Raw genomic sequence first — 26,663 nt, 5'->3', positions numbered from 1 at the left:
GATTCTACCATGTACTCTTGGTTAATGGTGATTTACGAATACGAGATGTAGGGACTACTGTACAGGCTGTGAGCGAAGCGATGAGGCCCCCATACTCCCTGCTATATACATACACTCTAGTTAGCATAAACAACCATAACACTATCTATTAGTCACGGCACGTTCATAGCTTGTGGGTTAGGCACGCACTTCGCACTCAAAGTAAAAAACTTTGTCAATGTTCCATTATAGAGCCTGCCTCTACTTGGGTACCGCTCACGATCTGCTTCTTCGTCCCAGCAGCCAACTATTGATACGAGATCCTTGAGCACCGAACAAGCGATTAAACCAACGTTACCTAAATGCGTATGGAGGGCCCTCCACTCGGGCACCCCTGGTAGTCAGCTAAAAGCACCCCCAGAACCCCAGCCCCAGGGGGCCGGTTGACCGCAAATTTTTTAAGATTAGAAAGGCACCAGCGGATGATCTCCCGCAGCTAGACGGGGTAAGTCGATTCCTTATCGATAACTCTTGCCCGGTACCTCTTGCCGGTAGGTTAGCCGATGGTGGATACTATGTATTGGCACACTGAGTCACGCCAGGCCGCTTTCGAGTCAATTTAGGATAATCAAGATCTCTATCTCTTATTTTGCTCTTCAGATGATCATCCATTCGGGCCGAGAGCACGTGGAACAAGCAAAATTCGGTTTCTATGTATGTATAAGCATCTCACCACTCTTCTGTCTAAGGTCCATCGTAACTCGTGCTCCACGAATTCCCCATGCCAGGCGAGAGGAGAACGATGGTGTGTTTGCTGTACGTCGATCTCGGATCCGTGACTGGGCGGCATTTACAAAACCACTCGAGCCTCATGAAGACGCCGTCTTGGCAGAGGCTAGCTCCCAACCTCGGATGAGTGCAAAAGTATGAAGTAATTTCTTGGAACAGCGCGTAGTTCTGCATCAAGAGCGCATGGAGATTAGCCTCGAAGTCCAGCAAGTCCGATTGTGTCGCTCCAGGAGGTATTATTGCTTTTCCGAATTCAGCGGCCGTGCAGCTCATCCCAAGTTCAAACTCTATGGCTTTTCAGCCAGTTTTTATAACCAGGGCGAAACAGAATCTAAGCAGGAGAAGAGAACGTCTACACCAGGAGGGAGAGGTACTATATCACTCAAGGAGTAAGAGCGTTTCAGTAATAGGTTTCACTCTCATTGTCACGCAACGAAACAACTTGCCGCAAGCTTCTACATAAAACAATATGCAGTACCACGAGATGAGCTCACTCGAAATGTCCATGTCCGAGGAAACAACGCGGCCGACATTTCCCTGGCGCAAACGAGGTCTCGTCTCCTACGGGCTACCCTTCCCAGAGCTTGTGTCGCGCCATGTCAACCGACTGCACAAGGAACGCGTCTTTATTGTCGTTTCAGGCTCCCTGGCCCAACATACGGACTGTCTCTCGAGGCTCGAGAAGGCGCTGGGATCGAAAATCGTGGCCAAGCAGATTGGGTTTCCCAGTCATACGCCGTGGACTCATGTTCTGGAATTAGCAAGAGAAATGTGAGTTTTGTTATGACTTTGTGAACCGGTTCTGAGCCGAGCGATATGCCGCGATGAATCTCACGGTTCACTGAAATCCCTTGAACAAGCTAGCCTGTGGCTCACATGTTGCTCTGAAATACAGCAAAAACTCCGCCGCTGATATCGTGGTGACATTGGGCGGCGGCTCAATCACGGACGGTGTCAAGCTCGCTGGACTCAGTCTCGCCAATGATCTCAAGACTCTCGAAGAGCTAGGCGCCATGAGTGACAAGCTCAAGGCGGTGATGCTGCACGATATCGACTACAAGTACAACACGTCAACGGACCCGCCGGATGTCAAGGCTCCGCCTTTCACGATGATCAATGTCCCTACGACGCTCTCTGCGGGAGAGTACTCACCTTACGCAGGTGGCATAGATGCAACGGACGGTGTTAAGAAGATATTCGTGCTACAAGGTTTATTCGCTGATGTGGTGATTCTTGACCCGGAGCTTGCTCAAAACGCGCCCGAGTGGGTGTGGATGAGCTCTGGTGTACGATCTATTGACCACTGCGTCGAGTTGCTGGCTTCATTGAACCCCGATATCGAAGTCGAGACGGAGAATGCAGCAAAGAAAGGACTGGTGCTGGTTGCGAGGGGCTTGTTGAAATTGAGAAGAGATCCGAAAGATTTACAAGCGAGGTTGGATACGCAGTTTGGATCGAATTATGCTATGGACGGTATGTTTTCAGAAGAAATTTGAGGTCGATTGAAAAGTCTCATTTAAGCTGTTATGAAGGCCTCTCAGGGCCACAATTGGACTCACTGACTGATTTCTGCATTCTGATAGGTCTCTGCAGGGGCGTCCATCTCGGTGGTTCACACGCAATCGGCCACGAGCTCGGCACTATGAATGTCGCTCACGGACACACCTCATGCGTTCTATGCCCGACCGTGATGAAGTATAACGCAGTCGTCAACGCGAGTCGCCAGCAACTTGCGCTTGACGCCTTGTGGTCTGATGCGTATATTCGTCAGATCCTCGAATCTCGTGGACTGAGGCAATCAAAGGCCGACCTAGGAGACGTCCTTGATGGTTTATTCCGTGATTTTGGCATGCCCAGAACGCTAAAAGAAGTAGGTGTCGAAGGCGAGGAGACATTGCAGCTACTGGCAGAGAGAAGCTTGGAGGATATGTGGTGCAGAACAAATCCTGTACCACTCACAACAACGGCACAGATCTTGGAGGTTCTAAGGACTGTGGAGCGATGACGGTAGAATGATTGGTGTGCTTTGCTATTCACGCAAATTCCTATAGTTGTAGGTAGTGGGAACTAAAAGCGCCTCCACAGCCATACTACAAGAATCAAAGAATACTGTAGCCAGCTCCGCTCCAGGCCTCACCCAAATATCGATTCCAGGCTGCAGATCGACTTCTGTTAGGGCTCGTTAAGCAGATATCAAATAGCAGTAGAAGCTTGTGATATGTTGAGCTGAGAAATCAGTACTCCAACGCCAGATAGACGCATGTCCATTTCGGGATAGGCGCACGCCGCAGTGACTCTCACCCAGATTTGGTAAATTCGCCTGCTAATTCCTTGCTCGGTTGTCAGCAAAAAGCAGACGGTTTCTGTTGAGCTTCCTCCGGACAATTGACTCTTAAGTCCGAGGCTCTAAGCATGTTGTTAAAGGTTTGTCAGCACCCTTCAGGCAAGACGGCGATCTGAACCAAAGTGGGGCCCACACAACAGGGCATGTCAGATATTGGGAATGTGGTAAACTTTTCGACGATCTTCTGTACTTTTTCCTGGCATACAGTCCGATCAAAAGAACTCCATTAAGCACATTTCAAAATGAGGCCCAGTAAAATTTCCAGACTTTGTGCTGCAAGGCTATCCTATGAGACCCTGGACAAATACGTCGAAGCAAACTTGCGCTTATCATGAAAGCCGTCATCTGGAATGGCGCTTCAGCTGAAGTGGTCACCGACCGGCCGGAGCCTCGTCTGCGTCCGGATTACATTTTAGCCTCGACCGTGGCCGTTGCTCTAAACCCAACCGATGTGAAAGGTATCGCACAACGCCGCGCTGCAACCAATGGGCTGCTGGGGTGGGACTTCTCTGGCATCGTTCTCGAGGTCGGTCAAGAGGTGACCAAGCCCTTCAAGAAAGGCGACAGAGTCTTTGGGCTTGCACACGGCGGGAATTTCAACGAGGCTGAAGATGGAGCGTGGGCTGAGGTCGTTGCAGCCAAGGGTGACTGTTGCATGAAGATGCCAGATCATTGGCAGTTCGAAGACGCAGCGACTGTGGGAACAAGTGCACTCACAGTCGGACTGGGCTTGTTCCAGGAGATGAAGCTGAGGCTGCCTCGTGTGGAGATTCCTGGAGCCTCTACCGGTACCCAGAAGGAGTATATCCTGATATATGGCGGCAGTTCATCAGCAGGGACATTGGCGATCCAATATGCCAGACTGTGAGGATTTACCTTGCCTCAAGCTTCTTTGTCGTGAACATTGTCCAGGAGCACAACTAACAGTGTCTTCTGAGTTAACAGAGCCGGGTACGCTGTTGTGACAACGTCTTCAAAGCACAACTTCGATCTCTGCAAGTCCCGCGGGGCAGAGGCCGTGTTTGACTACACAGATCCAAGCTGCGGCGAACAGATATATGAACATACCCAGGGAAAATTGAAGTTGGTCTGGGACACCATTGGCTCCGAGGACGGCGTCAACATCTGTATGGCTGCTCTCTCCCAGGCCACTGACAGCGAGGATAAGAAGTACGGCACTATACTTTTCAACGGGATTCCCCGGAAGGATGTGAAACACAGCTTCAGTGTGGTGATAAGTTTCTCCGGCGAGGCTTGTGACAAGTTCGGCAAGCACTTTCCCGCTGTCATGGAGGACTTTGAATTCTCCAAGCAATTCACCAGCTTGACGGAGACACTGGCGGCCGAGGGTTTGCTGCACCCGCACCCGGTAAGAGTGATCAACAGAGGCCTACTCGGGATGGTGGAGGAGGGAGTGCAGCTGTGCAGTCAAGGCAAGGTGAGCGGGTGCAAGATCGTGGCCCGTGTGGCCGAGACGTGTGGGAAAGATCAATAATGCAAAAGCTTACCTTGAGATAGATGTTAGAAAGGTCTTATATCTATACTGAGAAGACTGTATTCCCAAGCCGACCAGTTATATTTTTCGCAATGAACCTATAGAGTTATGTAGGTGTCGAACTTGGGATTAAAGAGAGGACACGCAGCGGCACCCAGAGGATGCCGTAGGGGGACACAGTCAGGGAATGACGTAGGTGGTGGACCCTCGGCATACCTTCTGCGTTTAGCTACGCTTTTTTTTCCACTCTCTCCACGCGTCCTCCGTACACCCTCGCATCGATCAAACCCTTCTATTTCAACTTTCATCATTGCACCTCATTGATTCGATTCGTGGTCCTTGTGCTTAGCACCACAGCCTCTACCTTAATGTGTGGCATCTTTCTATCCGTCGCGAAAGCCCGGCCACGTTTACCCGACGATGAGGCAGTTATCAGTCTCAAAGCACGTGGTCCTGACAGTTACAAAGTCTTCCAGGTCGATCTTGCTCCCCATGATCTTCATTTGACTTTAGCCTCCTCGGTTCTCGCCTTGCGGGGTGATGCTGTGCAGGAGCAGCCACTGGTGGACCAGGCCACTGGTTGTATTCTCTGCTGGAATGGCGAAGCTTGGAAAATCCATGGCAAGAGTGTTCTCGCCAACGATTCGAGCGAGGTTTTCAGCCTCCTGCTCTCTGCTTCGACAAGCTCAGAACATGAGTCCTCTCAGAACATATCCAGTGTTTTGAGTAGTATTGATGGGCCATTTGCTTTCGTCTTTTACAATGCGCTCACTTCTACTATTTACTATGGCCGAGACAAGCTAGGTCGACGTTCTCTTCTCATCGACAGTTTCTCAACCGAGTTACAATCGCTGACTTTGGCTAGTACTGGTGTGGTAAGGAACAACCCTTCACTTGTTGAAGTTGCAACAGATGCCATCCATTCAATATCCGTGGTGAGCGGTAAAGTCAACCAGGGCAAAATCCCATGGCAGACTTCACTTCCATCTCTAAACAAACTCCCCTTGTCAGAGAATGCTATCCCAAGCACTCCGACGACGACAACAATCAAACAACTGCAACTTAATTTAAGCAATGCCCTTCAATTGCGAGTCAGGGATATCCCTGACCACTCACACCGCCAGATAGGTAAAGGCTCTGCTAAAGTTGCAGTTCTATTTTCAGGGGGTCTCGACTGTACGCTCCTTGCGCGAATTACGCACAACATTCTACCACTCGACGAGACTATTGACTTGATCAATGTAGCATTCGAAAACCCTCGATCTATGGCAGCCAGAAAAGGCCCCCCAACAGCTCCATATGAATTGTGTCCTGACCGCATCACAGGTCGTTCCAGCTACACCGAACTCACCCATGTTTGCCCTGAACGTAATTGGAGATTTGTCGCTGTCAATATCCCGTACTCTGAAGCTATGGCTCATAGATCTGCCATCATAGATCTTATGCATCCTCACAATACGGAAATGGATCTCTCGATTGCAATGGCCCTGTACTTTGCTGCGCGTGGTCAAGGTCAAACCCGGGAACTGATATATTCTGAGCCTGGACAAGAAATGATGTACATTTCCACAGCACGCGTGCTGCTTTCTGGCCTAGGGGCGGATGAAATCTTTGCAGGCTACTCACGCCATGCTGTAGCATTTGCTCGTGAAGGATTCCAAGGCTTAGCAGATGAGCTCGAACTTGATTTCAACCGGATTGGATCTCGCAACTTGGGTCGGGATGACCGCATGATGAGCCATTGGGGAAAAGAAGTTCGCTACCCTTACCTTGACGAAGAATTTGTCCGCTTCGCCCTTGATCTTCCTCTCTGGGAAAAGGCCGGCTTTAGGACAGACAGATTAATTCCAAGGCATTACGAAGAGCTGCAGACAGTTCACAGGCGGGAGGACCTCGAGCCAGCTAAAATGCTCCTGAGACTTGCCATGTGGGATATGGGCATGAAGCATGCTGCAATAGAACGCAAGAGGGCCATCCAGTTCGGGGCCAAGACTGCGAAAATGGGCACTGGGAAGGGAAGGACGAAAGGGACTGATCTTCTCGATATCATTTCATCATAGCCCCTCCGTTTCTACGATGGCTTCAGAAAACGAAGCGTTCCAGATTTGATGCAACCCAGAATTGATGGTTGCATCAATGTTGGAGACGAAAAATGCTCAATTTCCTGCTGCGGCGATGATGACGGACATCTGGTGCGCCTCGCAAAGGCCATGGGATGTTCCACAGATACTTCTGAGGCACAAAGCAACATGTGCTGGTCGCGGTTCCTTCCTCTTTGGGGATATGAATCACAGCCGCCAGGTTCGCCCTTGAAGTCCAAAGGCAAGTCTGAGCCGCACAATGACCGTTACTTTCTCAAAAAGATTTGGACAAAAGAGAGCGGTGCCTAGATTCGACAAGATTTGAATCTCCTTGTTAGAGGAAACGGACTGGAAATAACATTCTTCAATTATGAGAGTCTTACGGTGTGACCTCCTTGCAGCTGCCTACGAAACTTCCAACTCGCCCATGGCTGAACATGTTTCAGTCCCAAGAGTATGGTATCTTCCCCAACTTTCCGTCAAGCCTCTCAAGTGCCTCAGGCTTCAAATTGGGCACAAAGGCCGCCAGCATGCGAAGGGTATAACGGCGTCCTTTGCTGAGCATAGGATGTGATATCAGATAAGCGAACTCCTCAACCACAGCAGCTTTTGTCTCCTCGTTGTCCAGCAAATCGTTGAGCGAAGTACTAGTAGTTGAATATGGGAATACCTGCATGGTTTTTAGCTGGTTGAATTCAGTCGACATTCGTGCTGCCCTTGCGCGATCAGCAATGCGGAATCCAGCAGAGACTCCGCTACCTTTGTCGAGCATGTAAGCCGCGATCGGTGGTCTTTGCGTTCCACTAGAATTGACGTTGACGCCCCTTTCCAGGACGGCGATTCTGTCTCCTACTATGCGGACGACAATCTGATCTTGATAGGCGGTCTCGATGAATTGAAGCTTCATCTCGAAGGTCTCCGGTTTCGACCAGCTCCCGCAAGCAGACACCAGCAATTGTGGTGCATCATAGCTATGATGCAGCGATGCGAGAGAGACGCTTGTCTCTGACTCAACCCACCTATTTACTCCCGCATCGACTCGATGAAGTCCTCGGTTGTCCCACAGATGGAAAACGTACTTCTCATGCTCCGAATGAAGGGCGAAGGCCTCGACTCCATCTGCATTTGGCCTGGCCACAAAAAGTCGGTCTGAGATCTCGTCTGCCTTTTCTGACAGCTCTGGTCCTTGGGGTGCCTCGATTTTTAGTGCTTCTAGGTATTTCTTGAACGAGTCTTCTGAAAAGATGGAAGGATCACCTTTAGGCTCCAAAATAGCTGGGAAATGGCGTCGGACTAGGGAGCGAGCCACCTCTTCACCGGGTGGTGATGAGCTTGTCATCACCAATATCGCCCCATGCTTTGGGAACACGTATGCGAACTGTCCAAACATTCCATAAGCGTAGTAGCTATCGTTGTCTTTGCTGACCCACCATTGGTAGCCATATTCATTCCCTCGCTGCGGTTGTGTGGCCTTCGCTACCCACTCTTCACTGAGCAGCCGCTGCCCCTCCCAGACTCCTCCTTGCAAGTGAAGAAGGGCCAACTTTAACAAGTCAGAAGTTTTGCAGCTGATACCGTTCCCACCAGGATTGATCTCCTCAGGACCGACATCCCAAGTCACACCGATCATTCCAAGCGGCTGAAAGAGTCTCGGCATGAGAAACGACTTGGTGCTCTGGCCAGTCGTCCGATGTATGATGGCCGAGAGCAGATAGCTCGTCGCACTACTGTACCTGAAGAAGGTACCGGGTTTATGCGCAAAGGGAATCTTGAAGGACTGCTCTATCCAGCTAGTGGTGATACCGCGCCACGAAGCGCCCGACGATCCCTGATCATGCCCAGATGTTTGCGTCAGCAGATCCTCCACCGTCAGCTGGTCGGCCAATTCAGTCGTCGAATTCGTCTCCACGACCGTCTGCACGTACTCCGGGAAGAATGACAGGACTTTATCCTCGAGCGCGAAATACCCCTCCTGGACAGCCATGCCGACCGCAACGGAGAGAAACCCCTTTGTCCCGGAGTGCATCATGTGTCGAAGGTCTGGACGGTAGGGGTCCCACCAGCCCTCTGCAATCACGGCACCCTTGCTGTAGACCATGAAGCCATTGAAATCGACACCAGAGGCTTTGCCATCCTCCAGGAAATCAATTATTGCCTGAGGATCGATACCCCGGCTTTCTGGGGAGTCCCGCGGGAGGCCATCAATCTTTTCAGCAGATGGCATAGTTTCGGGAGAGGAGCGACCGTGACGATTTACTTTGTCCGGATTCTGTCTGTACGCCACGTGAGGTCCTCATACGGGGAGATACTTTTACTGTAGGAAATTAGTAGGACCATCTGATCTGCAATCCTTAATGTAAGCTGGAAAGGGTTGTGGACCTTAATAACCAATATTCGGAGAACAGTAATCACACTTAACGAACCACTGGCTTGCGCGAAGTCGGGGTAGAGACGGTAAATGAATTGCAAGACTGAGGTAATTCGTTGGTCCCCAGGCGACGAGTCAACCTTTCGCATTTCCTATTTCGGGGAGGGAAATGCGGGATAGGCGAATTTCGCAGCATTTCCGTCCTTCGCTTCTCGCGAGAACCGCCAGGGACCAAGCATATGTGAAGAGGCTAGAAGCGGGAAAGGCTGTGGAGGGAACGATCATTATCAGCAGAGATGTTATGTGGAATTATGCTGCTGATTTATACGTTGTTAGTCAATCCCAGGAGTGTCGGAAAGGTCCACGCTACTAATGCTAATAATACTTCAACTCTTGCTTCGCCCCCCGAGGCTATCGAAGTAAGGGGTCAATCTCTAGCTAGACACGAGTACGACAGCCTGACAGGTTTCTGATGGTGAGCATGGTTCCGGGCATTGAAAGATAATATCCATCGAGACCAGCGTTGGGATGGGCTTTTTTGGGGGGGAATACTGGCTCCGATGGATGTGGCTGTCGAGAGTGCTCGAGAAATTGCCATGGGATCTGATCATGCTTTAAAACTACAGTGGCACTTGAAACTGCCAGAGCCTTGAGTTCGAGAAGGTGTTGGGCGATACCGGCGCCCAATCCATTCCAACAAGCATACAGGGACTGACCAATGTCACACTGATGGTTTGGATCAATTGGTTAAGCTGCGGCTTCTGCTTCTCCACTCATGTCCTCCCGGACCTCCACAATACCCCTACACATATTCATGAATCGGCTTCTGTACTCGCCTGGAGAAGTCGTGATGCTCATGTGGCCCTGACGGTCAATGAGATTCCATGCCTTGATCAACAGTGTCATCATCTTCGCATGCACTTTATGTTTGGCCCAGAAGAAATCGAGGACGGTGGCACGGAAAATGTACTTATTGTCTTGTGACGAGATTCCTGTGCGCCAGGTCTGAGAGTCCTCGAACGGATTCTTGCTTGGAATTGCCTGGGAGCTCTTGGGAATTCGAACCAACATCAGGCTGTAGTCGACTGCATTGTACCGCTCCAGTAATTCGGTGTCCTTTTCCAGTTGCGAGAAGAAGCTGTCGGCGGCTTCACGGCTCAGTAGGATCTTGTCACCAAACTTGTCGGCCAATTTCGACTTGGTAGCCTCAGAGGCCAAGCGACCGCCTGCAATGTCGCGCTCGGGGAAGAAGTAGGAATTTGGTTTCAGGTCGAACGTCTCCCAATCGGAGGACTCCGACTGGCCGTGCGAGAGATTTTCCATGACCAAGTGGTAGGTCGGGGCAAGGCCAAGGATGCCCCCAAGACTTTTGAAGTACCAACCCAGAAAATCGGTGATGCGGACGAGGAGTGAACCCGGGTTGGACTCCATGTGAGAAACATAAGGCCTCAGAAGGTCGTCTCGGAAGAAGCTATGCTCAAATATTCGCGGTATGGACTTGATGAGATATTTGTCGTCCTTGGTGTTGAAGAAAGTCGATCCTGAGTAGCCCATATCTCCCTTTGCTTTGAGAGCATCAGCGGTATCAAAGCTCGACTGGTATTCGGCGTCGACTATGTCCCATATGTTATCACGGAGATTCTGGAACAATTCAGGACGATATTTCGCCAGGACAAGGCTGTATATGTAGAAGAATATCCGTATCGATCGAAGAATCCGGCGAAGAGTGCTTTTCGGTTGGGGTTGGTCGTCCTGAATCGCAGACACTATTGACCGCGAGATTATCTTCTCTCGGCCGTCCATTGTGATTTGAACCTTCACAAGGCTCCAATATCAAGGCGAGAGAAATGTCCATCCACATACTACTATGCGCTCCGGTTTGTCGCCAGCAGTAGAGAAAGATGGCTAAGATGGTCGTCTGCTAGAACTCTCCGGCTACAACAAAGGCAAGCTGTGACGTCACGTGGCGACTTCTGCCATCTTCAGGCTTCTGTTTATGTAACCAACCTTCATGTCATCCCTGACACTTCGATCTCACTGCTATCCAATTGGGAAATATATCATTTGTTCTCGTTGCGTCCCTTCCCCAGGCCACTCGGCGTGTAAGCGGTCAGCATACCAGTGTTCTCCATAGGCCTCGTCACTTTGATGCGCGAACCAGCACTCCCTGATTGGTCGTCTGAACGGCCTCGGTAAGAACTCGTGGGCGGCTCCCAACCCCACACTTTGAGAGGAGAGAGAGGACTTTGCGGTGCCGAGTCAGCCTATTTATTGTTGTTCGTTTGGGGCCATCTGCTCTACGGGCAATGGCCTTTTGAAAACGTCCTTGCAGTGACCGATCATTATTGTTCGCGCAGTTCACGACTTGAAATCGGAGGAAGTCTCCCATTGCCCTCTCTCCGACAACAAAGATGTCTAGAATATACAGAAACCCCGGCCCAGAACCTTTCGTGGATGTTCCAAAACTAGACCTGTTGACATTGTTGTTTGGTGAATGGCTTTCTACCGACCCCCAAATCCTTGTTGCTGATCCGTCAAAAAGAATCTGAGCATAGCGTTGCGGCCATTTCTCCAGAAGACATTGTCCTTCATGTCGACGCAGATAACCCGTCAAACAAGGTAACGAGAAATGACCTCCGCGATCTGCTGCAACGCATTGCGCATGGTCTAAGGCATAATTACGGGATCGGCGCCAATGACCCGAACAAGGATGTTGTAACGGTCATAAGCTACGGTCAGCCGCTCGTTGCCGCCGCCTTCTTTGGCGTTATAGCTGCGGGAGGAGTATATTCGGCGGCAAGCCCTTCATCCACGGTCGCAGAACTCGCACGGCAAATCACAATCGGAACCAGCAATCTGATCATCTGTAGTGTTGAGTTCAAAGAGCTGGCCACGCAGGCAGCAAAGCAGTGCAACGTGCCTCTCAATCGGATCCTGGTTCTGGAATCCTCGCCCTGCTGGCGATTATCAAGCTTGTATGGTGGCATCAACGCAATCTCCGAAGACAAGCTTCCATGGGGAAAGATAACAGATCCCAAGTTACTCAAGACGAGCCTCATCACGATCCTATGGTCCTCTGGCACTACGGGCCTCCCCAAAGGTAGGACAGAATTCAATCTCGACCGAAATTGAACGCTGACAGCGAAGGTGTCATGCTATCTCATGAGAATATGGCACAAGAGGTCTACCTCCTATCACTTCCCGGGCGAGCTTGGGCCGCAAAGCAAATTGAAGCAGGAAAAGAGCTCAAACCATTCCGCGCCCTGGCCCACCTACCGATCAGCCATATCGCTGGGCTGTTTGGATACCTCGTTATCCCGTTCTACTCAGGTGGGGTGGTCTTCTGGATGCGTAAGTATGAATGGGCGAAGCTCCTAAAGCACGTGAAGGAACATGAAATCACCCAGTTCTACACCGTTCCGTCGATCTTCTTGCGCATTTCCAAGTCTCCTGATGTCAAGGATCATTTCAAAATGGTCGATGGCGCGTCGACGGGAGCTGCACCTATGGATGGTGTCCTTCAGACCGCTGCTAATGCCAAGCTTGGGCAGGGAGAGACGAAAATTGGACAGACGTGGGGTTTGAGTGAGACAACAGGGGCAGTAACGATGATGCCCAGAGGTCAAAGCGATGTCACGGGCAGCATCGGCCTGGTGATGCAGAATGTCGAGCTGAGGTAAGAGCCAGCCTTCTCACGATTGCAGCAAGGGGGGCTTACTCTGGATCAGGATGGTGGACGACGACTACAACGACGTAGAGCCAGGCCAGGAAGGCGAGATGCTGGTGCGGAGTCCACTAGTCACCCAGGGATATTTCAACAACCCACAAGCAACCAAAGACGCCTTCCACGGAGACTGGTTCTGCACCGGCGACATCGGGATCATGAGAGATGGCAAGTTCTACATTGTCGATCGCAAAAAGGTAGGAGACGACAGCTCCCGCTGCATTCTACCATCCTGAAAGCCAACCCGCACTGAATGTTGACAAATTCTCCCACAAAAACAGGAGCTCCTCAAATACAAAGGCCTACAAGTCGCGCCAGCCGAGATCGAAAACGTGTTGTTCACACACCCGAAAATCCAAGAAGCGGCCGTTGTGGGTGTGAATCTGCCCGACGATCCCGGCACGGATCTTCCACGGGCGTATGTGGTCGCCGATCCCGCGCAGGTCTCCGAGGACGAGATCAAGGAGTTCGTCAAGCAGCGCCTCGCGCCGTACAAGCAGCTGCGTGGCGGGGTGGTCTTTGTGAATGAGCTACCCAAGAATGCGATCGGGAAGTATTTGAGACGCGAGCTGAGAGATCGCGCGAAGAAGGAGCTCGGATTAGGAGCAGCTGCGAAGCTTTGATTGGACTAGACCGTTGATGCGACGTGTGCATTGCAGCGGCGGTGCTGTTGGGCCTGGTTATCCCACAGCCCGGCCCGTTCAGCGAAATAGAAACGCCAAGAGTCAAAGTGATCCGTCCTTATCTAGAAGGTTATTTAAGAGCGCATGATTAATCGTATATCCTCGAAAGGCTAGTTCGTGTGTGCGACTGAGGTCGAAGCGCCCGAGGCCCTTTAAGTCTTGCCTGGTGAATCTACATCCAATCAGACCTGCTAGGGAACCGGGAGGATATATTTGTGTGAGATCGGCCTGCACTCTTAGTTACCCGGTTTCCGAGATCCCCAGGCACTGAAAGACGTCATGACATCAACATTGTCAAAGCCAGTGGTCAAACATGCCACGCAGACTTGAGGACTCTATTTGATGGGACTTTCTTACTTTGGAGGTTACCATCGTTTCGTTTGCTATGACTATTCGGTTATTCAACCACACTAACATTCATTACACGTTCAATTTTTTCAACGGCTTGATTTCTATTCCATATATTGTTCTCGGTGTGGGTGGTGCTGGGTTTGTCGATCCCCAAAGATGTCGGAACCCTCTCTCGCGGACAACCGGTCCAAATTGAAAGATTTCATTGCTGTATGTTGTGCCCGAATATCCTGGTTCGCTCTCCCCTTCCATTCACTTTGCTGCCCCAACCTAACTATCTTCATGTGGGACTAAATAATAATACTCATCCCACGCTCTCCAAGTCCATAGCCACCATTCGAGGCGATTTGTCAAATATCACAGCGCCACCTTTTGTTCTTGACACGAAATCGACCGTTGAGCTTCCTGCATTCTGGGCCGAGAGACCGTCCGTCTTCGTGGCGGCTGCCGGCTCAGATGACCCCGCAAAACGTGCATTATTGGTCCTCAGGTGGTTCATTTCGGCACTGCGGAACCAGCAATACGCAGGTCGCACTGAGCAGGAGGGTGTGAAGAAACCCCTGAACGCCTTCCTCGGGGAAGTCTTTGTTGCTCGTTGGGAGGATAAATCTGGGACGACTAGGTTGGTGAGCGAGCAGGTCAGGTACGTGGGATTATTTCTTCATATGCAGAGAAGCTCTTTTTGACAATTTTCGAAGTCACCATCCGCCGGTTACAGCTTGCCGTGTTTGGAATGATAACCATGGAGTCTCGGTATGTCGTTCCTTCTTGGCCCCAGGAAAGAAACTCACACGAGGTAGGCAGAAGGATATACTCGTCAAGAAATCACTTTCTCTGGAAGTGTAAACATCAAACAGATAGGCCATGCCACGCTGCATCTGTCTAAACATGACGAAACGTACTTGATACCCCTCCCGAGTGTGAAGATCAAAGGAATACTCACTGGAGGCCCGTATCCAGAACTCCAAGGCACCTATAGAATCCCTTCCACTAGTGGATACACCTCAAGCATCGAGTTCGAAGGTAAAGGTCTATTCGGAAGCTCATCGCAGAAACATAAGTTCGATGCAAAAGTGTATCGTGATGGCGAGGACGAGAACCCTTTATACACCATCTCAGGCCATTGGGACAGTACGTTCACCATCCACGATGTGGCGAAAGCCCAAGACCTTGAGACTTTTGACATAACGACAGCGGAAACCACTCGAATCATAACTGACCCACTTTCGGAGCCGGATCCGTGGGAGTCCCGATTGGCTTGGCGTGAAGTGAGGGAAGCCTTGGAAAGAGGTGACGTGCAGGCCGCCGTAGATGCGAAGTCCAAGCTTGAGAACGGTCAAAGGGAGATGCGGAGGCGCGATGGTGATGGGAAAGACTGGGATCGCTTATTTTATGTTGCGAATGACGTTGATGAGGTAGCGGAGCAGCTGGCCAGAGGCATTGGCCAGTCTGTCGACCCAAAAGAGACGGTTGCAGCGTGGAAGTTCCGTATCGATGCTTGGAACGAGGGGAAGTTTCGAAGACCATATCGAGGTGACACCGTTCCTGATAATCGTCATGGTGACGCTCAAGGACAAGCCGACATAGAGAACGAAACTAGCCAGTCCACCGGCGAAGCTGTGGAGGCTGCTCAAGCATCGGTCGTCTCTGGAGGTGGAGAAAAGCTCAATGGCACCGGAGCTGTTTCCAGCCAGCCTCCAGGAGCCCCTCCTCAAGAATCAGGCCTTGCAGTTGGAAAGACTGGCAATCAGGCAGGAGGGATGAGCATTCAGGAGAAGTCACAGGTTGAAGACTTCTTGAGACACCTGCACTCAAGCTCAGCGCGACCCTAGTAATCAAAACTTTCCGGTCTTGAAGTTGCGGCTTACTCCGTTCCTCACAATTTTCCTATAACGGTCGGTTGCATTATGCTCCGCAGCGTCAAGGCTACTATAGTTGGAGGATACTCACAGGGCGCGGGGTCTTATTCAGCTTCAATGTTGCCTATGTGGACCGATCTACAGTGTCTCTGAGGAGGCCGAATTCGTTGGATGATCATGTCACCAGGCTCCGAGATGGTGTGACAATCGATATCTCGGAGGTGAGAGATGCATAAGTACAGGCTACCCCACGCTAGATCGCCTTTGATAGTGGCCACACTATCATGACGTGTTTGCCAGCGGTTGAGGTACTCCGTAATGGCAAAATCATTAGAGTAGAATTTCAGTCATTTGTCGCCAACTGAGCCTAGGACACTTCGAATTGCGTATATCACCAGCCTCATTGTCAATAGGCTGGGGGGTCTTGTGGTGTGACATGTTTTCGAATTGCAGCATGACTCGTGCCAAGAGATTCCACTGCTAGGAAGTTCGATGGAGGAACGTGGGTTTCAAGCATACCAGACCTCATGCTCCCTTCCACTCATCGCTAAGAAGCCAATTGTTAGTGCATATTGTCTGCAGCTTGAGAGGTTGGACGTGGCAATTGTGCAGTGTGACGACGTCCCCCACACCGCGACGGAAGGGTTATGGAGGCCCCGATCTCGAGGGAAGGACAGCACCGCGTCCAGTATCAGGCTTCTCCCAACTTGGAATGCGCAAGCACAACCTGCCCATGAATTGCGAATCCGAAGGCCTGCCTTATACTCCGTACTCTGCGCTTGGTTATGGAGTACCCAGAACTGTAGGAGTTGATATACGGTGTCAGTTCCCCCTTGGTAAAAGGCCGAGGGGGGAAAGCGGGTGGTGGATACTCATTATTTCCGGCATTTGGAGTCTAGCATCGAGATCAACTGGCTAGTTAGAGCTGGTCCGGACTTCCCTCAGCCACCCGGTTTGATAACCTAAAGCCAACATCAACAAAAGCACCTTGCTTCCGGTTCCGAAGAAAAGAAGCAATCACGGATACGCCCTGCACGTGTCTCAAGGCTTAGGATGCCGCGACTCCCCATGAGGCGACATCCCCTCGTTGAGCGAACCGTGAGCTTGCATCTGATGGCTTTGGTCTCCGAGAGTGTTCATGCCTGTGAGGCGCTTCGGGCTTGTCCGTTCCGCCTCGACAGTTCCACCCTGTTCTCAGAATGTTCGCTGGGCGAGTGGCAGAGCATCCTTTTGTGACGTGGCCGGGGTTACCCAAGCATGTGCCAATCCACACGATGCAGGCATCTGAAAAGAGACGAGGGGCATTCATCACTCTCTGTGTCCCCCACTGGCACCCACAGACAAGAGGTGGCCGGTTGAATTCTCTTTCCTGGTCTCCTGTCTAGGCTCATTGCCGTTTTGGCCGATGTGACTTTCGATCTTCTTAACCCGATGTGGTGCGGGCACATTTTCGATCAAAGCTACAGGTATCATTATTATTGCTAGTGTTGTGCTACGTTTTCGGGTTTCAAGTGAAAAGGAGTTCAAACATCTTTGATCTCCATGAAGTTGGCCATGATCTTCCCGTGAGAGTCCATGCTTCACCATGTACGCGCCTTCCGATGATGAACATACAGATGTGGTTCAAGATCCGACGCCCGTAGGAAATATCTCTACCCGGCGAATAAAGTGAGTTGAATGACTTACACTGACATAGGTCGGACCGGAGGTGATTGGCGACGAAGATTCTGCACTAGGAGATGTATGAAATCTTCGTTCTTTGAGATGGGCATGAAACACCAACATAGATCTTAAACAGGAAGAGGACTATTTGTCAACCTCCTCGTTAACCTCGAGTGTTTTCAATTATCGCCAGGAGAATGGGAGAAGTTACAACAGCTACGGCGATGGTTTGTCGGCGTGAGTTCCTGGACGAGGCCCCGCTGATCATTATAGCCTATGTTTTGCCGAATGATGAGGTATGCAGCTTGCTCCACCAGCTCTTGTTCGAACGCGACTACTTACACTAATCATAAAAGGCCGAACTTGATCGGCTAGGTATGTACAAAAATCTTTGATACGCCACGATTCTTTATGTTGACGAGGTAAACGTCCAGACTTGCAACACCATCTCCTTAAGTTGACGTGGGGAAACCAACTGGCTACCGTAGATGTGGCCAAAAAAGATGGGTTCCATCGTGTACTTGATGTTGGGACCGGAACCGGAATATGGGCAATTGAATGGGGTACTCAGCCTTCGCTCGAATCCATACTGGAAATAGTGCTAACGGACGCAAACAGGTGATCAGTACCCACAAGCAATGGTGAGAATGATTGCAAAGCTCCTGTGCTCTTGAATACCACGTTGATGTCTACAGGTTTTAGGTGTTGATGTTAGCCCAGTACAGCCGGCATTGTGAGCCGCAACATCGCGTTCCAAAATGACTCAGGAGGCTTTTGCTTCGATCTAACAACGCCGTTAGTGTCCCCCCCAACGTATCTTTTGAAGTAGCAGACCTTACTCAGACTTGGGTGTTTACCCACAAGTTTGATTTTATATTCTCCCGAATGATGACTGGCGCATTTGGTGACTGGAAAAAAGTAATTCAAGAATACTATGAGTAAGTGTTTTGACAACGGCTAACCAATCACCCGGACTGTGCGGTGACTTACTGACTTGTGCTAGTAATCTGAATCCGGGTGGCAGTGTTGAGATCCAGGATATACATTTTGATGTCCGCTCAGACGATACAACACTTCCTGAGGATTCTGCGCTCAGGCAATGGTCGAAATACATGCTAGAAGCTAGCATCAAACTTGGGGCGCCACTTGACAGCATCTTATCAGTCAAGGCGCTCTTGCAAGAGGTAGGATTTGTGGAGATCAGCGAGAAGGTCTCGTGCTGGCCTATGACATGGTGGGCCAAAGACCCTCGATTCAAGAAAATTGGTATGTCACTCAGGCTGTCCAGCCAGCCGCTCGCGAACATTGCGTTGACTGTTTCTTTCTGGTGTTCTAGGGCTGTGGACGTACCACAATATGTCTGGCTCCCTTTCGGGGATTAGCCTTGCCCTTTTCACCCGAGGACTAGGTTGGTCTGTGGAAGAGCTGGAAGTCTTCCTTGTTGATGTAAGGAAGGACATGCGAAACACCAAATTCCATGCATATTGGCCAATGTAAGAATCGAACAGGTCACAAAAGTCATGGAATATAAGCGAGGTAACGATCTGCAGGTATTCGATTAGTGCAAAGAAGCCGACAAGGTAGCGAAAGCCACTGCGCGAGATACGGACTACTCGTATACGAGGAAGAACGGAGTAGTGGGGCAGATATCACAGGACGAAGAGCGATTCGCATATTGGGGGGGGAGGCGGGTTTAGAACACTCTTAGTCGCACCTTCCCTTTGATCATTGCAAGATCAGGCGGCACGGTGACTAGCGGTGACTAGCGGTGACTAGCGGTGACTAGTAGTGGCTAGTAGCAGGCAGCTCAACGGGTAGTCACCATCTGCATGTACCTGCTGCAGGAAGTCACAGCCCCGTTCGTCTGGCAAACCTCATGGTGGGGAGATAGTCGTGACCCAGCTGCCCCCTGTAGAATGTTCCTTCCTGATGTGATTGCCTTACCTTGTCCGGAGTCCTCGTACCCCATCACCGCTTCTCAACATCTCATTGAGCTCCAGACTACTGGGTCAACCTCCCACACCACCACTACCACCACCGCTGGAACAGATTGAGGTTGTCATTACTAAAGAAAGGCCTGTGCTCTCTCAAGCCATCATGCTGGGTGCTGGCATATTGATTGCTCTGCTTATTGCCATCTTCACCGCCAGGACTCTCTACCTCTGGAACAGGCTCCGCCATATTCCTGGCCCTTTCTCGGCGGGGTTCTCAAAATGGTGGCTGTTGAAACGGACTCTGAATGGGACCATCCACATGGAATCCGCCCAGGCCACCTTCCAGTATGGTAAGGTTACTCAAGTCCACCGTCAAGGTACAGCTCTCGTACCAACCTCGCGTAACTAACCCCAACTCATAGGCTCGCTGGTCCGAATCGGACCCAATGAAGTACTCACCAGTGACCCGGAGACCCTCAGAAAGATGCTGGCGGTCCGATCGCCATATCTTCGATCAAACTGGTATGATGCCATTAAAATCGACCCTGACCATGCCAACATTCTTTCTGAACGAAATGTTGAGAGACATCAGTCGCTGCGCGCGAAAATGGCTCCTGGAGTAGGCCTGCCGCACTCCTTTTTTAATCCTCACCATTATTGACTCTTTCTTTTACCAGTATGCCGGCAAAGAGAATCCAGACCTGGAGGAGTCCATCGACAGAGTTATTGCCGGCCTGATCCAGCTCATCGAAACCAAGTATATTTCCACCGCTGCAGAATACAGACCAGTCGACTTTGCACGCAAGGCCCAATATCTCACTCTAGACTTGATTGGACAAATAGCATTTGGGAAACCATTTGGATTCATTGACAAGGACGAGGATGTCTTTGCGTACATAGAGACCACCGAGAGCACCATCCCCGTGATGATGTTAGTGAGCGCTTTCCCGTTGTTGGCTAAAGTTTTCCAGTCTCCCATCTTGAAGAGCCTGATGCCCAAGAAGACTGACTCTTACGGCCTGGGAAAGATAATGGGGTGAGGTTCATTAAAACTTAAATTGCGGTGGAGTCAGAGTTCTAACCGGCACCAGCTTAGCCAAACAAGTTGTGGACGAGCGATTTGAGCCAGATGCGAAGCGAAAGTGGGATATGCTGGGTTCTTTCATTGCCCATGGCCTAACGAAAGAAGAAGCAGAGTCAGAGACCCTGGTCCAAATGCAAGTCGTCCATTTTTTTTAGCCTTCCAGTGCCCAAGGTGCTAACTCCCATCGCAAGCCTTGCTGGTAGCGATACAACTGCTTCCGCCACTCGCGCAATACTTCTGCATGTTGTTACCAATCCTCAAGCTCTCGAAAGACTACTGGATGAGATCTCCAAGGCAGACATATCCAGTCCAATCAAAGACTCGGAAGCTAAGAAGATGCCCTTTCTCCAAGCCGTCATCAAAGAAGGGCTGCGAATTCACCCACCAGTTACAGGTCTTATGCTGAAGGAAGTACCGCCTGGAGGCGACACCGTGCTTGGGCACTACCTCCCTGCTCAAACAAAACTAGGCTATTGCGCTTTTGGTCTATTTCTCGACCCCAAGTTGTGGGGGAAAGATTCGATGGTATATCGTCCAGAGCGTTGGTTGGAAGGCACACCCGAGGAGATCAGACGCAAGGAGAACGACATGGACCTGGTCTTTGGCTGGGGTCGTTCCCAATGTCTGGGCAAGACAGTTGCAGCTATCGAGCTAAACAAGATTATTGTAGAGGTAAGCGCGGATGGCCCGCCGCGAAATCTCCTTTGGAGTTCAAATTGCTTCGTTGATTACGGACCGGGCAAATATGCACTAACGCTCTGCACTTACAGCTTCTCCGACACTTCAACTTCACCATCGCCAACCCACAAAAGCCATGGAACTCCTTCGGTGCGGGTGTTTTCATCGTCAGCGACATGTGGATGCGCGTCACCAAGCGAGAACCAGCACTCTAAACTTCCCAGGTAGAGCGTGCCCATGACACGGAACAAACCATTTTCCCCATTAATGCAGCGCGATGAATAACAACCCAGGTTCTCTACGACGTCGACGATAAACCCCAACAAGGCTTTTCTTCTGTACACCTCCCAGGATTTCATGACAACGGATTGAACATACTCGAACTGCATAGATCGGGAGCGAACAAAGTTTGAGCTACCGCTATTAGTGTGAACTAGGGCAGAACAGAGCTACGGGCCGGTCCGGAGTGGACAAACACGAGCGAACACGCTTCTTTTGCTTATTGCGTCCCGTAAATAGTTTAGATCGAGCTTAGCTAGCCACTAAGGAATGAGCATAGCATAGTCCTGTCCGTGGCAGCTCGCCCTGCGTTATGTTGCCGTCAGCCAGCCACCAAGGTAGCCGCCCACAATGAATATTTTCGCAGTGATCGTTCTTCGACGGGGGCCAATTGTCGAGTGGGATATCCTGTCCTGATTTGACTGGCGGTTATTGAAACATCAAGAAGCTAGCCAACTCAACTATTCATATGTTGGCCTGGGCATCTAGATATATCACCAGAACAAAGCCCGCGCACCGGAGCCATGCCTCCTCTCATTCGTCACAAGGGAGAGCAGACAGCTTCTACCAAGCAATGCTCGCCAAAAACCCACGTGGATACTTCCTGACACACATCTTCCGCAGCTCGTCAGTGCACAGCAGCGCGAGGCCGAACGCCATGGGGAGGAACCAATACTCGATGGGGACGTGGGTGCAGCCGAGGCCCTGCATTCCGGGGACGAGGGTGAAGATCAGGGCGACGGTCAGCGCGAAAAGGATCGCCGGGAACAGGTACCAGTTCTGAGCGAGCTTGTTCCCGAGCGGCGGGTGCGTGAAGATACTGAGGTGGCGGGTGCGCAGGGCCATGATGTTGAACCACTGCATGACGACCAGCGTGATGAAGTAGATGCTGCTGGCGACGGTGAGGTGGTGGGCCACGTCGTCGGCGGTCTGGCCCGCCGGGGTGGGGATCCTGCCGAACGAGAACCACAGGCTGCCGAAGGAGAGGCTGTGGCGGGCAAGGTACCAGTAACTCATGGCAAACGAGCTGACTGTTTCGAGGAGGCCGACAATGCCGTACGATTGCAGCAGGAGGCGCCAGTCGACGAGGCGGTCTTTGTTCACGTCGCGTGGAGGCCGGAGCATCACGTTTGCTTCGGGCTTTTCATACGCGAGCACGGTTGCGGCGATGCAGTCGGTGAAACAGCAGATGACGATCATGAGGAAGCTGGATAGGACCTGCGGTAGACCGAAGACCACGCTGGTCATCACGGGCCAGAATTCGGCAAAGGAGCCGGCCGGGAGCAGGTAGGCGATGGTCTTTTTGAGGTTGTCGAAGACCACGCGTCCGTACAGCACGGCCTCTGGAATGGCAGAGAAGGATTCCAGTAGAACCATATCCGATGCTTCGATGGCGATGTCTGATCCAGAAACAGGCGCGATGCCGATATTAGCCTGTTTCAGGCTGGGTGCGTCGTTGACACCATCTCCCGTCATGGCTACCACAAAAGACTTGGCCTGGAACTCTTTGACAATGCGCAGTTTCTGGTCTGGGGTGGTCCTCGAGAAAACTATCTCTGAGTATTCAGTAGCCAGAACTGACCATTGATGCTCTGAAAGCGCGAGAAGCTCGGGGCCCGTCAACACGATGGCCTTGTTGGTTGTTGGCAGAGCATTTGATTTTGCCTTGCGCGATTTTGGACTTGACGCACCACCGTAGCGAGGGAGGTTATCCACTGAATGCACCTGAGAACTATCGACTGTTATTATACCACACATGCGTGCAATGGCTTGAGCAGTCAACTTGAAGTCTCCTGTCACCATCATTGTGCGGATTCCCGCTCGCCGCAATGTCTGGATCACACTCGGGACTTCATCTCGGGGAGGATCCACGATAGCGACCAGTGAGATCAAAGTAAGCCCGGTCTGGGCTTCCGAGACCACCTCGCCTTCAAAGGAATTGTCGTTGGGATCTGACCTCAAGGCAGATACCGGTAAAGGCTTGCGAGCAAGCAAGAGCACCCGTTTACCTTCATTAGACCAAGCGTCTTTGGTGCCTTCGATTGAAGAGCGTATCCCATATTCGAGATCATGTACCTCTCCATCTTCGCCCACATATTTGGTACATCGAGGAAGTAAGATATCCGGTGCACCCTTGATCATCAAAAGCATATCCTGCTCGACATGAAAGTGTTTGGTTTCCGAGTCACTCAGCGTGGTCGCAACTGCAGCCTGGTCATCTGTTGACGAAACCCGTAGTGCAAACTTGTTCTTGGAATTGAAAGCCAGATCAAACCGTTTGCGCCACATGTCTCGAGATTGATTGACCGGTCCAAGACTCTCCGAAAACCGGAGGATAGCTTGGTCAGTAGCGTCTGCAATTATTCTTCGGTCGGCCAAAGACAGGTGAATCGTTGTTGGATCAAACTCGCCGGCATTGCAAACGGCGGACACGACACGCAGCTGTTCAAGTGCATCCTTTCGCGACGATGTAGCGGATTTCTCAACTGCAATATCTTGAGCAGCTTCCAAAGCTGTCATGGTGGTATAACCGACAAGACAGTCAGTCACAACCATTTGATTTTTCGTGAGGGTGCCTGTCTTGTCTGATAACAGCACAGACACTGATCCAAGTGTCTCGACAGTTTTCAGGGATTTGCAAAGAATGGAATTTCTCTTCATGATGTTGGCAGTAATGGTCAAAGATGCGGTCAGAGCAATAGGCAAACCTTCAGGGACGAATGCAATGGCCACACTGACGATGTTGACAATCAGCGATGCAACTGGCATGTAACCGGGATGTTCCTTGCGGATATAACCTGCCCACACCGCTACCACAATCGTATTCATGAGTAGCATGAGGGAGACGATAATGAAGACGAATCGCATGATCTCCTTCTGAAGAGTTGTTTGGCCTGTTGATGGTTGGTTGGTCAACTTGGCAATGTGGCCAAAGACTGTGCTGTCGCCTGTTGACACAACGATGCCAACACCACTGCCCGATGTGCAATGCGTTCCTTGCATTCCAATTGATCTGGTTTCGAGATAATTTGGGTCTGTGGACACGGTCGAAGCAGGCAAGGGAAGTGATTCTCCTGTAAGGATGCTTCGATCAAATTTGGCATCCGAAGAAACATCGACAAAACGGACGTCTGCGGGAAGTTTGTCACCAGCTTTGAAGAACAGAATATCACCAGGTACCACATCTGGACCTTGGATCACTTGTTTTGATCCATCGCGCAGAACGTGACAGGCTTCAGGAAGCATGTCAGTGATGCTATTCATGACTCTCGACGATGAAAAGTCCTGCCAGGCGTTGAATGCAGCTTGAAGAAGGAAAACAAACAACAGCACAATAGCTAAAGCAAGATTGGCGGGAGCTGGCGGCCTACCTAGTGGCTTCCAGGAGACGAATACAAGGACGGCACCAACAAGCAGAATGGAGCCGAAGCCACCAAAGAAATAACCAAACAACTTGCGCCCTAGTTGTGTAGGAGGAGGCGACGGTACATTGCGCCCGTACTTGGCAGCCTTCTCTTTGACTCCGGCGGCGGAGAGGCCTGTGTTGATAGAAGTCTGAAGCCTCTCACAGATTTCTTCAGGAGAGACTGTGTGCCAATCAAGACTTCCAACGTCTAAGGAATATTAGCAGGAGCATGAACAAGGCTAGATTTCACGTACCAACCGCAGTCTTCTCTCGAGCATCCTTCGCTTTAGCGACATGATGTTCACGTTGAGTGGAAATATTATAGCTCAGGGTGCGATACTGGACGGGGAGGATAATTGCTGGATCGATATTACGGCGGCCGCTGCGGACACTGGAGAGGGAATGAACTGAATACGTAGAAGCTGTTCTTCTTAATTGGTGTCCGATCTCCCCTCCTGATGGGCCGCCACCAGTTGAATTTTCTTCCTCATCATCAAAGTATCGAATGCGACGCTTGGCGGCAACCGCAGGGGGGAGATCATCATCATCCAGGGGATTTGGATCAACCACAGCAGCATCTTTCTCGAGAATACTCCCGACATTGTCGATGGCCACCATTTTGGCGGGAAACAGGAAGAGAGGAGGCAAAAAAAAAAAAAGACCTGGAACAGAAGAGAGAACAGCAGAGAGAATAGGAAAGCATGAGAAAGCTCAGAGGAGAGCACGATGATCTTACATGAATTTATGGGATGCGACCATTTCGCATGGCTAAATTGGTCTTCATCATTTTAGAGCTTGTGTACCATGAAGTGCGCTCTCAATCCTATCTCTACGCTGGAGAGGAGAGCACGTGGGAGCTTGGTCCAGGCGGACACTCCTGTGAACTGGGAAGAATAGCATAGTAGTAAACAATAGTAGCTCAGCTGGTGAGCTTGAGCCTGCACGTCCCACGCGCACAGGCAGACCAGAAGTGCCAGGGGAACAGAGGAACAGGGAAAAAGGGTTGTGGCCGCTGCACTGGTCGAATGGAATCAAAATGCCTCAATAATTAACCCGATGAGGAAAGAGGGAATACTCATGCAGGAACGGAAATCTGAGGGAGTGGGATGCAAGTCCTTCAAGGTTGTGGCTTATGCAAATCAGGCAGTTGGTTTCATGTCCAGTGGAAAAAAGGCTTTCATCATGATAGGGAAGATGGAATTTGGTCGAGGAGAAAATGAGGGTTGTGGACGTGGCTCAGTCGAAAGTTCGGGCCTCGCGTGAATAATGAGGGCGTACTTGTGGTGCCTGGTAATCGAGATTAGCTCATGCCAAGCACCACGCCTACTCAACTTTAGGTGCATGTTAGGCGCTGTTAGGCGCTGTTAGGTGCCTGCTACAGTAAGTACCTCTAAAGCCCAAGCCTACCGCAACTCAGGAACTAACTATCCACCCATTGCCGCCTAGCTCAATAGGCACCTGCATCTCATCCCACAGGGGCCCCTCGGCTGCCCCAACTTCCCCATCTCAGGTACCTCGTATCTATTGTCACCACGTAGCGCCAGGGTCGAAAACTAAACCCAGTCGTACTTTGTAGACCTACATACAATTCTCTATCACACTCACGCTATCCTGTCCCAGTTTATGACCTGACAATTCCCCATTGTAGCAGCCGGCCGTGGTGCTGCGTGGATGCCAGGTGGACGCCCAGTCAACCCTTACTATGTATGAGCGATTTATTGCCAAAGTTTGGCCTTCAGGTAGTGAGTCCTCGGACACACCCCAAGAGTCAATCAACAGCCCAGCATCTGAATCACCTCGACTGACCTCTCATCACAACTTACTCCTCCTACTCACCGACTCCAATTTCTTCTTTCCATTTGCCATTTCCTGCTCTAATGATATCCACCTTTGTAACAAGTAACATCCAACTGTTTGGGCTGACGAAGTTTTCTGTGCGCACTTGAA

At 50.9% G+C, this 26,663-nt stretch overlaps 10 protein-coding genes across 10 annotated transcripts; 7 read left to right on the top strand and 3 right to left on the bottom strand.

The window, feature by feature from the left end:
• Positions 1-1,267: 1,267 nt before the first annotated feature.
• A1O9_07988 (uncharacterized protein) lies at positions 1,268-2,773 on the top strand (the record flags this gene model as incomplete). Its single annotated transcript, XM_013403543.1, has 3 exons — positions 1,268-1,539; positions 1,664-2,241; positions 2,352-2,773. The coding sequence occupies 3 exons, from the start codon at positions 1,268-1,270 to the stop codon at positions 2,771-2,773; spliced, it is 1,272 nt and encodes a 423-aa protein (XP_013258997.1).
• Positions 2,774-3,443: 670 nt separating this feature from the next.
• On the top strand, positions 3,444-4,607 carry A1O9_07987 (uncharacterized protein; the record flags this gene model as incomplete). The annotated part of the gene is made up of 2 exons (XM_013403542.1): positions 3,444-3,976; positions 4,058-4,607. 2 exons carry the CDS (start codon positions 3,444-3,446, stop codon positions 4,605-4,607), a joined length of 1,083 nt encoding a protein of 360 aa, XP_013258996.1.
• Positions 4,608-4,975: 368 nt separating this feature from the next.
• Positions 4,976-6,667, top strand: A1O9_07986 (uncharacterized protein; the record flags this gene model as incomplete). The annotated part of the gene is made up of 1 exon (XM_013403541.1): positions 4,976-6,667. One exon carries the CDS (start codon positions 4,976-4,978, stop codon positions 6,665-6,667), a length of 1,692 nt encoding a protein of 563 aa, XP_013258995.1.
• A 463-nt stretch (positions 6,668-7,130) lies between these two features.
• Positions 7,131-8,912, bottom strand: A1O9_07985 (uncharacterized protein; the record flags this gene model as incomplete). The annotated part of the gene is made up of 1 exon (XM_013403540.1): positions 7,131-8,912. The coding sequence occupies one exon, from the start codon at positions 8,910-8,912 to the stop codon at positions 7,131-7,133; it is 1,782 nt and encodes a 593-aa protein (XP_013258994.1).
• Positions 8,913-9,803: 891 nt separating this feature from the next.
• On the bottom strand, positions 9,804-10,859 carry A1O9_07984 (uncharacterized protein; the record flags this gene model as incomplete). The annotated part of the gene is made up of 1 exon (XM_013403539.1): positions 9,804-10,859. The coding sequence occupies one exon, from the start codon at positions 10,857-10,859 to the stop codon at positions 9,804-9,806; it is 1,056 nt and encodes a 351-aa protein (XP_013258993.1).
• A 608-nt stretch (positions 10,860-11,467) lies between these two features.
• A1O9_07983 (uncharacterized protein) lies at positions 11,468-13,403 on the top strand (the record flags this gene model as incomplete). The annotated part of the gene is made up of 5 exons (XM_013403538.1): positions 11,468-11,546; positions 11,599-12,156; positions 12,204-12,732; positions 12,785-12,977; positions 13,062-13,403. The coding sequence occupies 5 exons, from the start codon at positions 11,468-11,470 to the stop codon at positions 13,401-13,403; spliced, it is 1,701 nt and encodes a 566-aa protein (XP_013258992.1).
• A 567-nt stretch (positions 13,404-13,970) lies between these two features.
• Positions 13,971-15,646, top strand: A1O9_07982 (uncharacterized protein; the record flags this gene model as incomplete). The annotated part of the gene is made up of 4 exons (XM_013403537.1): positions 13,971-14,024; positions 14,138-14,457; positions 14,513-14,567; positions 14,615-15,646. 4 exons carry the CDS (start codon positions 13,971-13,973, stop codon positions 15,644-15,646), a joined length of 1,461 nt encoding a protein of 486 aa, XP_013258991.1.
• Positions 15,647-18,223: 2,577 nt separating this feature from the next.
• Positions 18,224-18,832, top strand: A1O9_07981 (uncharacterized protein; the record flags this gene model as incomplete). The annotated part of the gene is made up of 3 exons (XM_013403536.1): positions 18,224-18,273; positions 18,339-18,601; positions 18,672-18,832. 3 exons carry the CDS (start codon positions 18,224-18,226, stop codon positions 18,830-18,832), a joined length of 474 nt encoding a protein of 157 aa, XP_013258990.1.
• Positions 18,833-19,432: 600 nt separating this feature from the next.
• Positions 19,433-21,246, top strand: A1O9_07980 (uncharacterized protein; the record flags this gene model as incomplete). The annotated part of the gene is made up of 6 exons (XM_013403535.1): positions 19,433-19,619; positions 19,692-19,888; positions 19,947-20,305; positions 20,361-20,478; positions 20,525-21,025; positions 21,124-21,246. 6 exons carry the CDS (start codon positions 19,433-19,435, stop codon positions 21,244-21,246), a joined length of 1,485 nt encoding a protein of 494 aa, XP_013258989.1.
• Positions 21,247-21,874: 628 nt separating this feature from the next.
• A1O9_07979 (H+/K+-exchanging ATPase) lies at positions 21,875-25,334 on the bottom strand (the record flags this gene model as incomplete). The annotated part of the gene is made up of 2 exons (XM_013403534.1): positions 21,875-24,924; positions 24,971-25,334. 2 exons carry the CDS (start codon positions 25,332-25,334, stop codon positions 21,875-21,877), a joined length of 3,414 nt encoding a protein of 1,137 aa, XP_013258988.1.
• Positions 25,335-26,663: the final 1,329 nt, after the last annotated feature.

The sequence above is a fragment of the Exophiala aquamarina genome, assembly GCF_000709125.1.
Source record: "Exophiala aquamarina CBS 119918 chromosome Unknown aczIA-supercont1.6, whole genome shotgun sequence".
Classification (NCBI taxonomy): Eukaryota; Fungi; Ascomycota; class Eurotiomycetes; order Chaetothyriales; family Herpotrichiellaceae; genus Exophiala; species Exophiala aquamarina.
The sequence above is the reverse complement of the archived record's forward strand: the minus strand, read 5'-3'. Positions and strand labels throughout refer to the sequence as shown.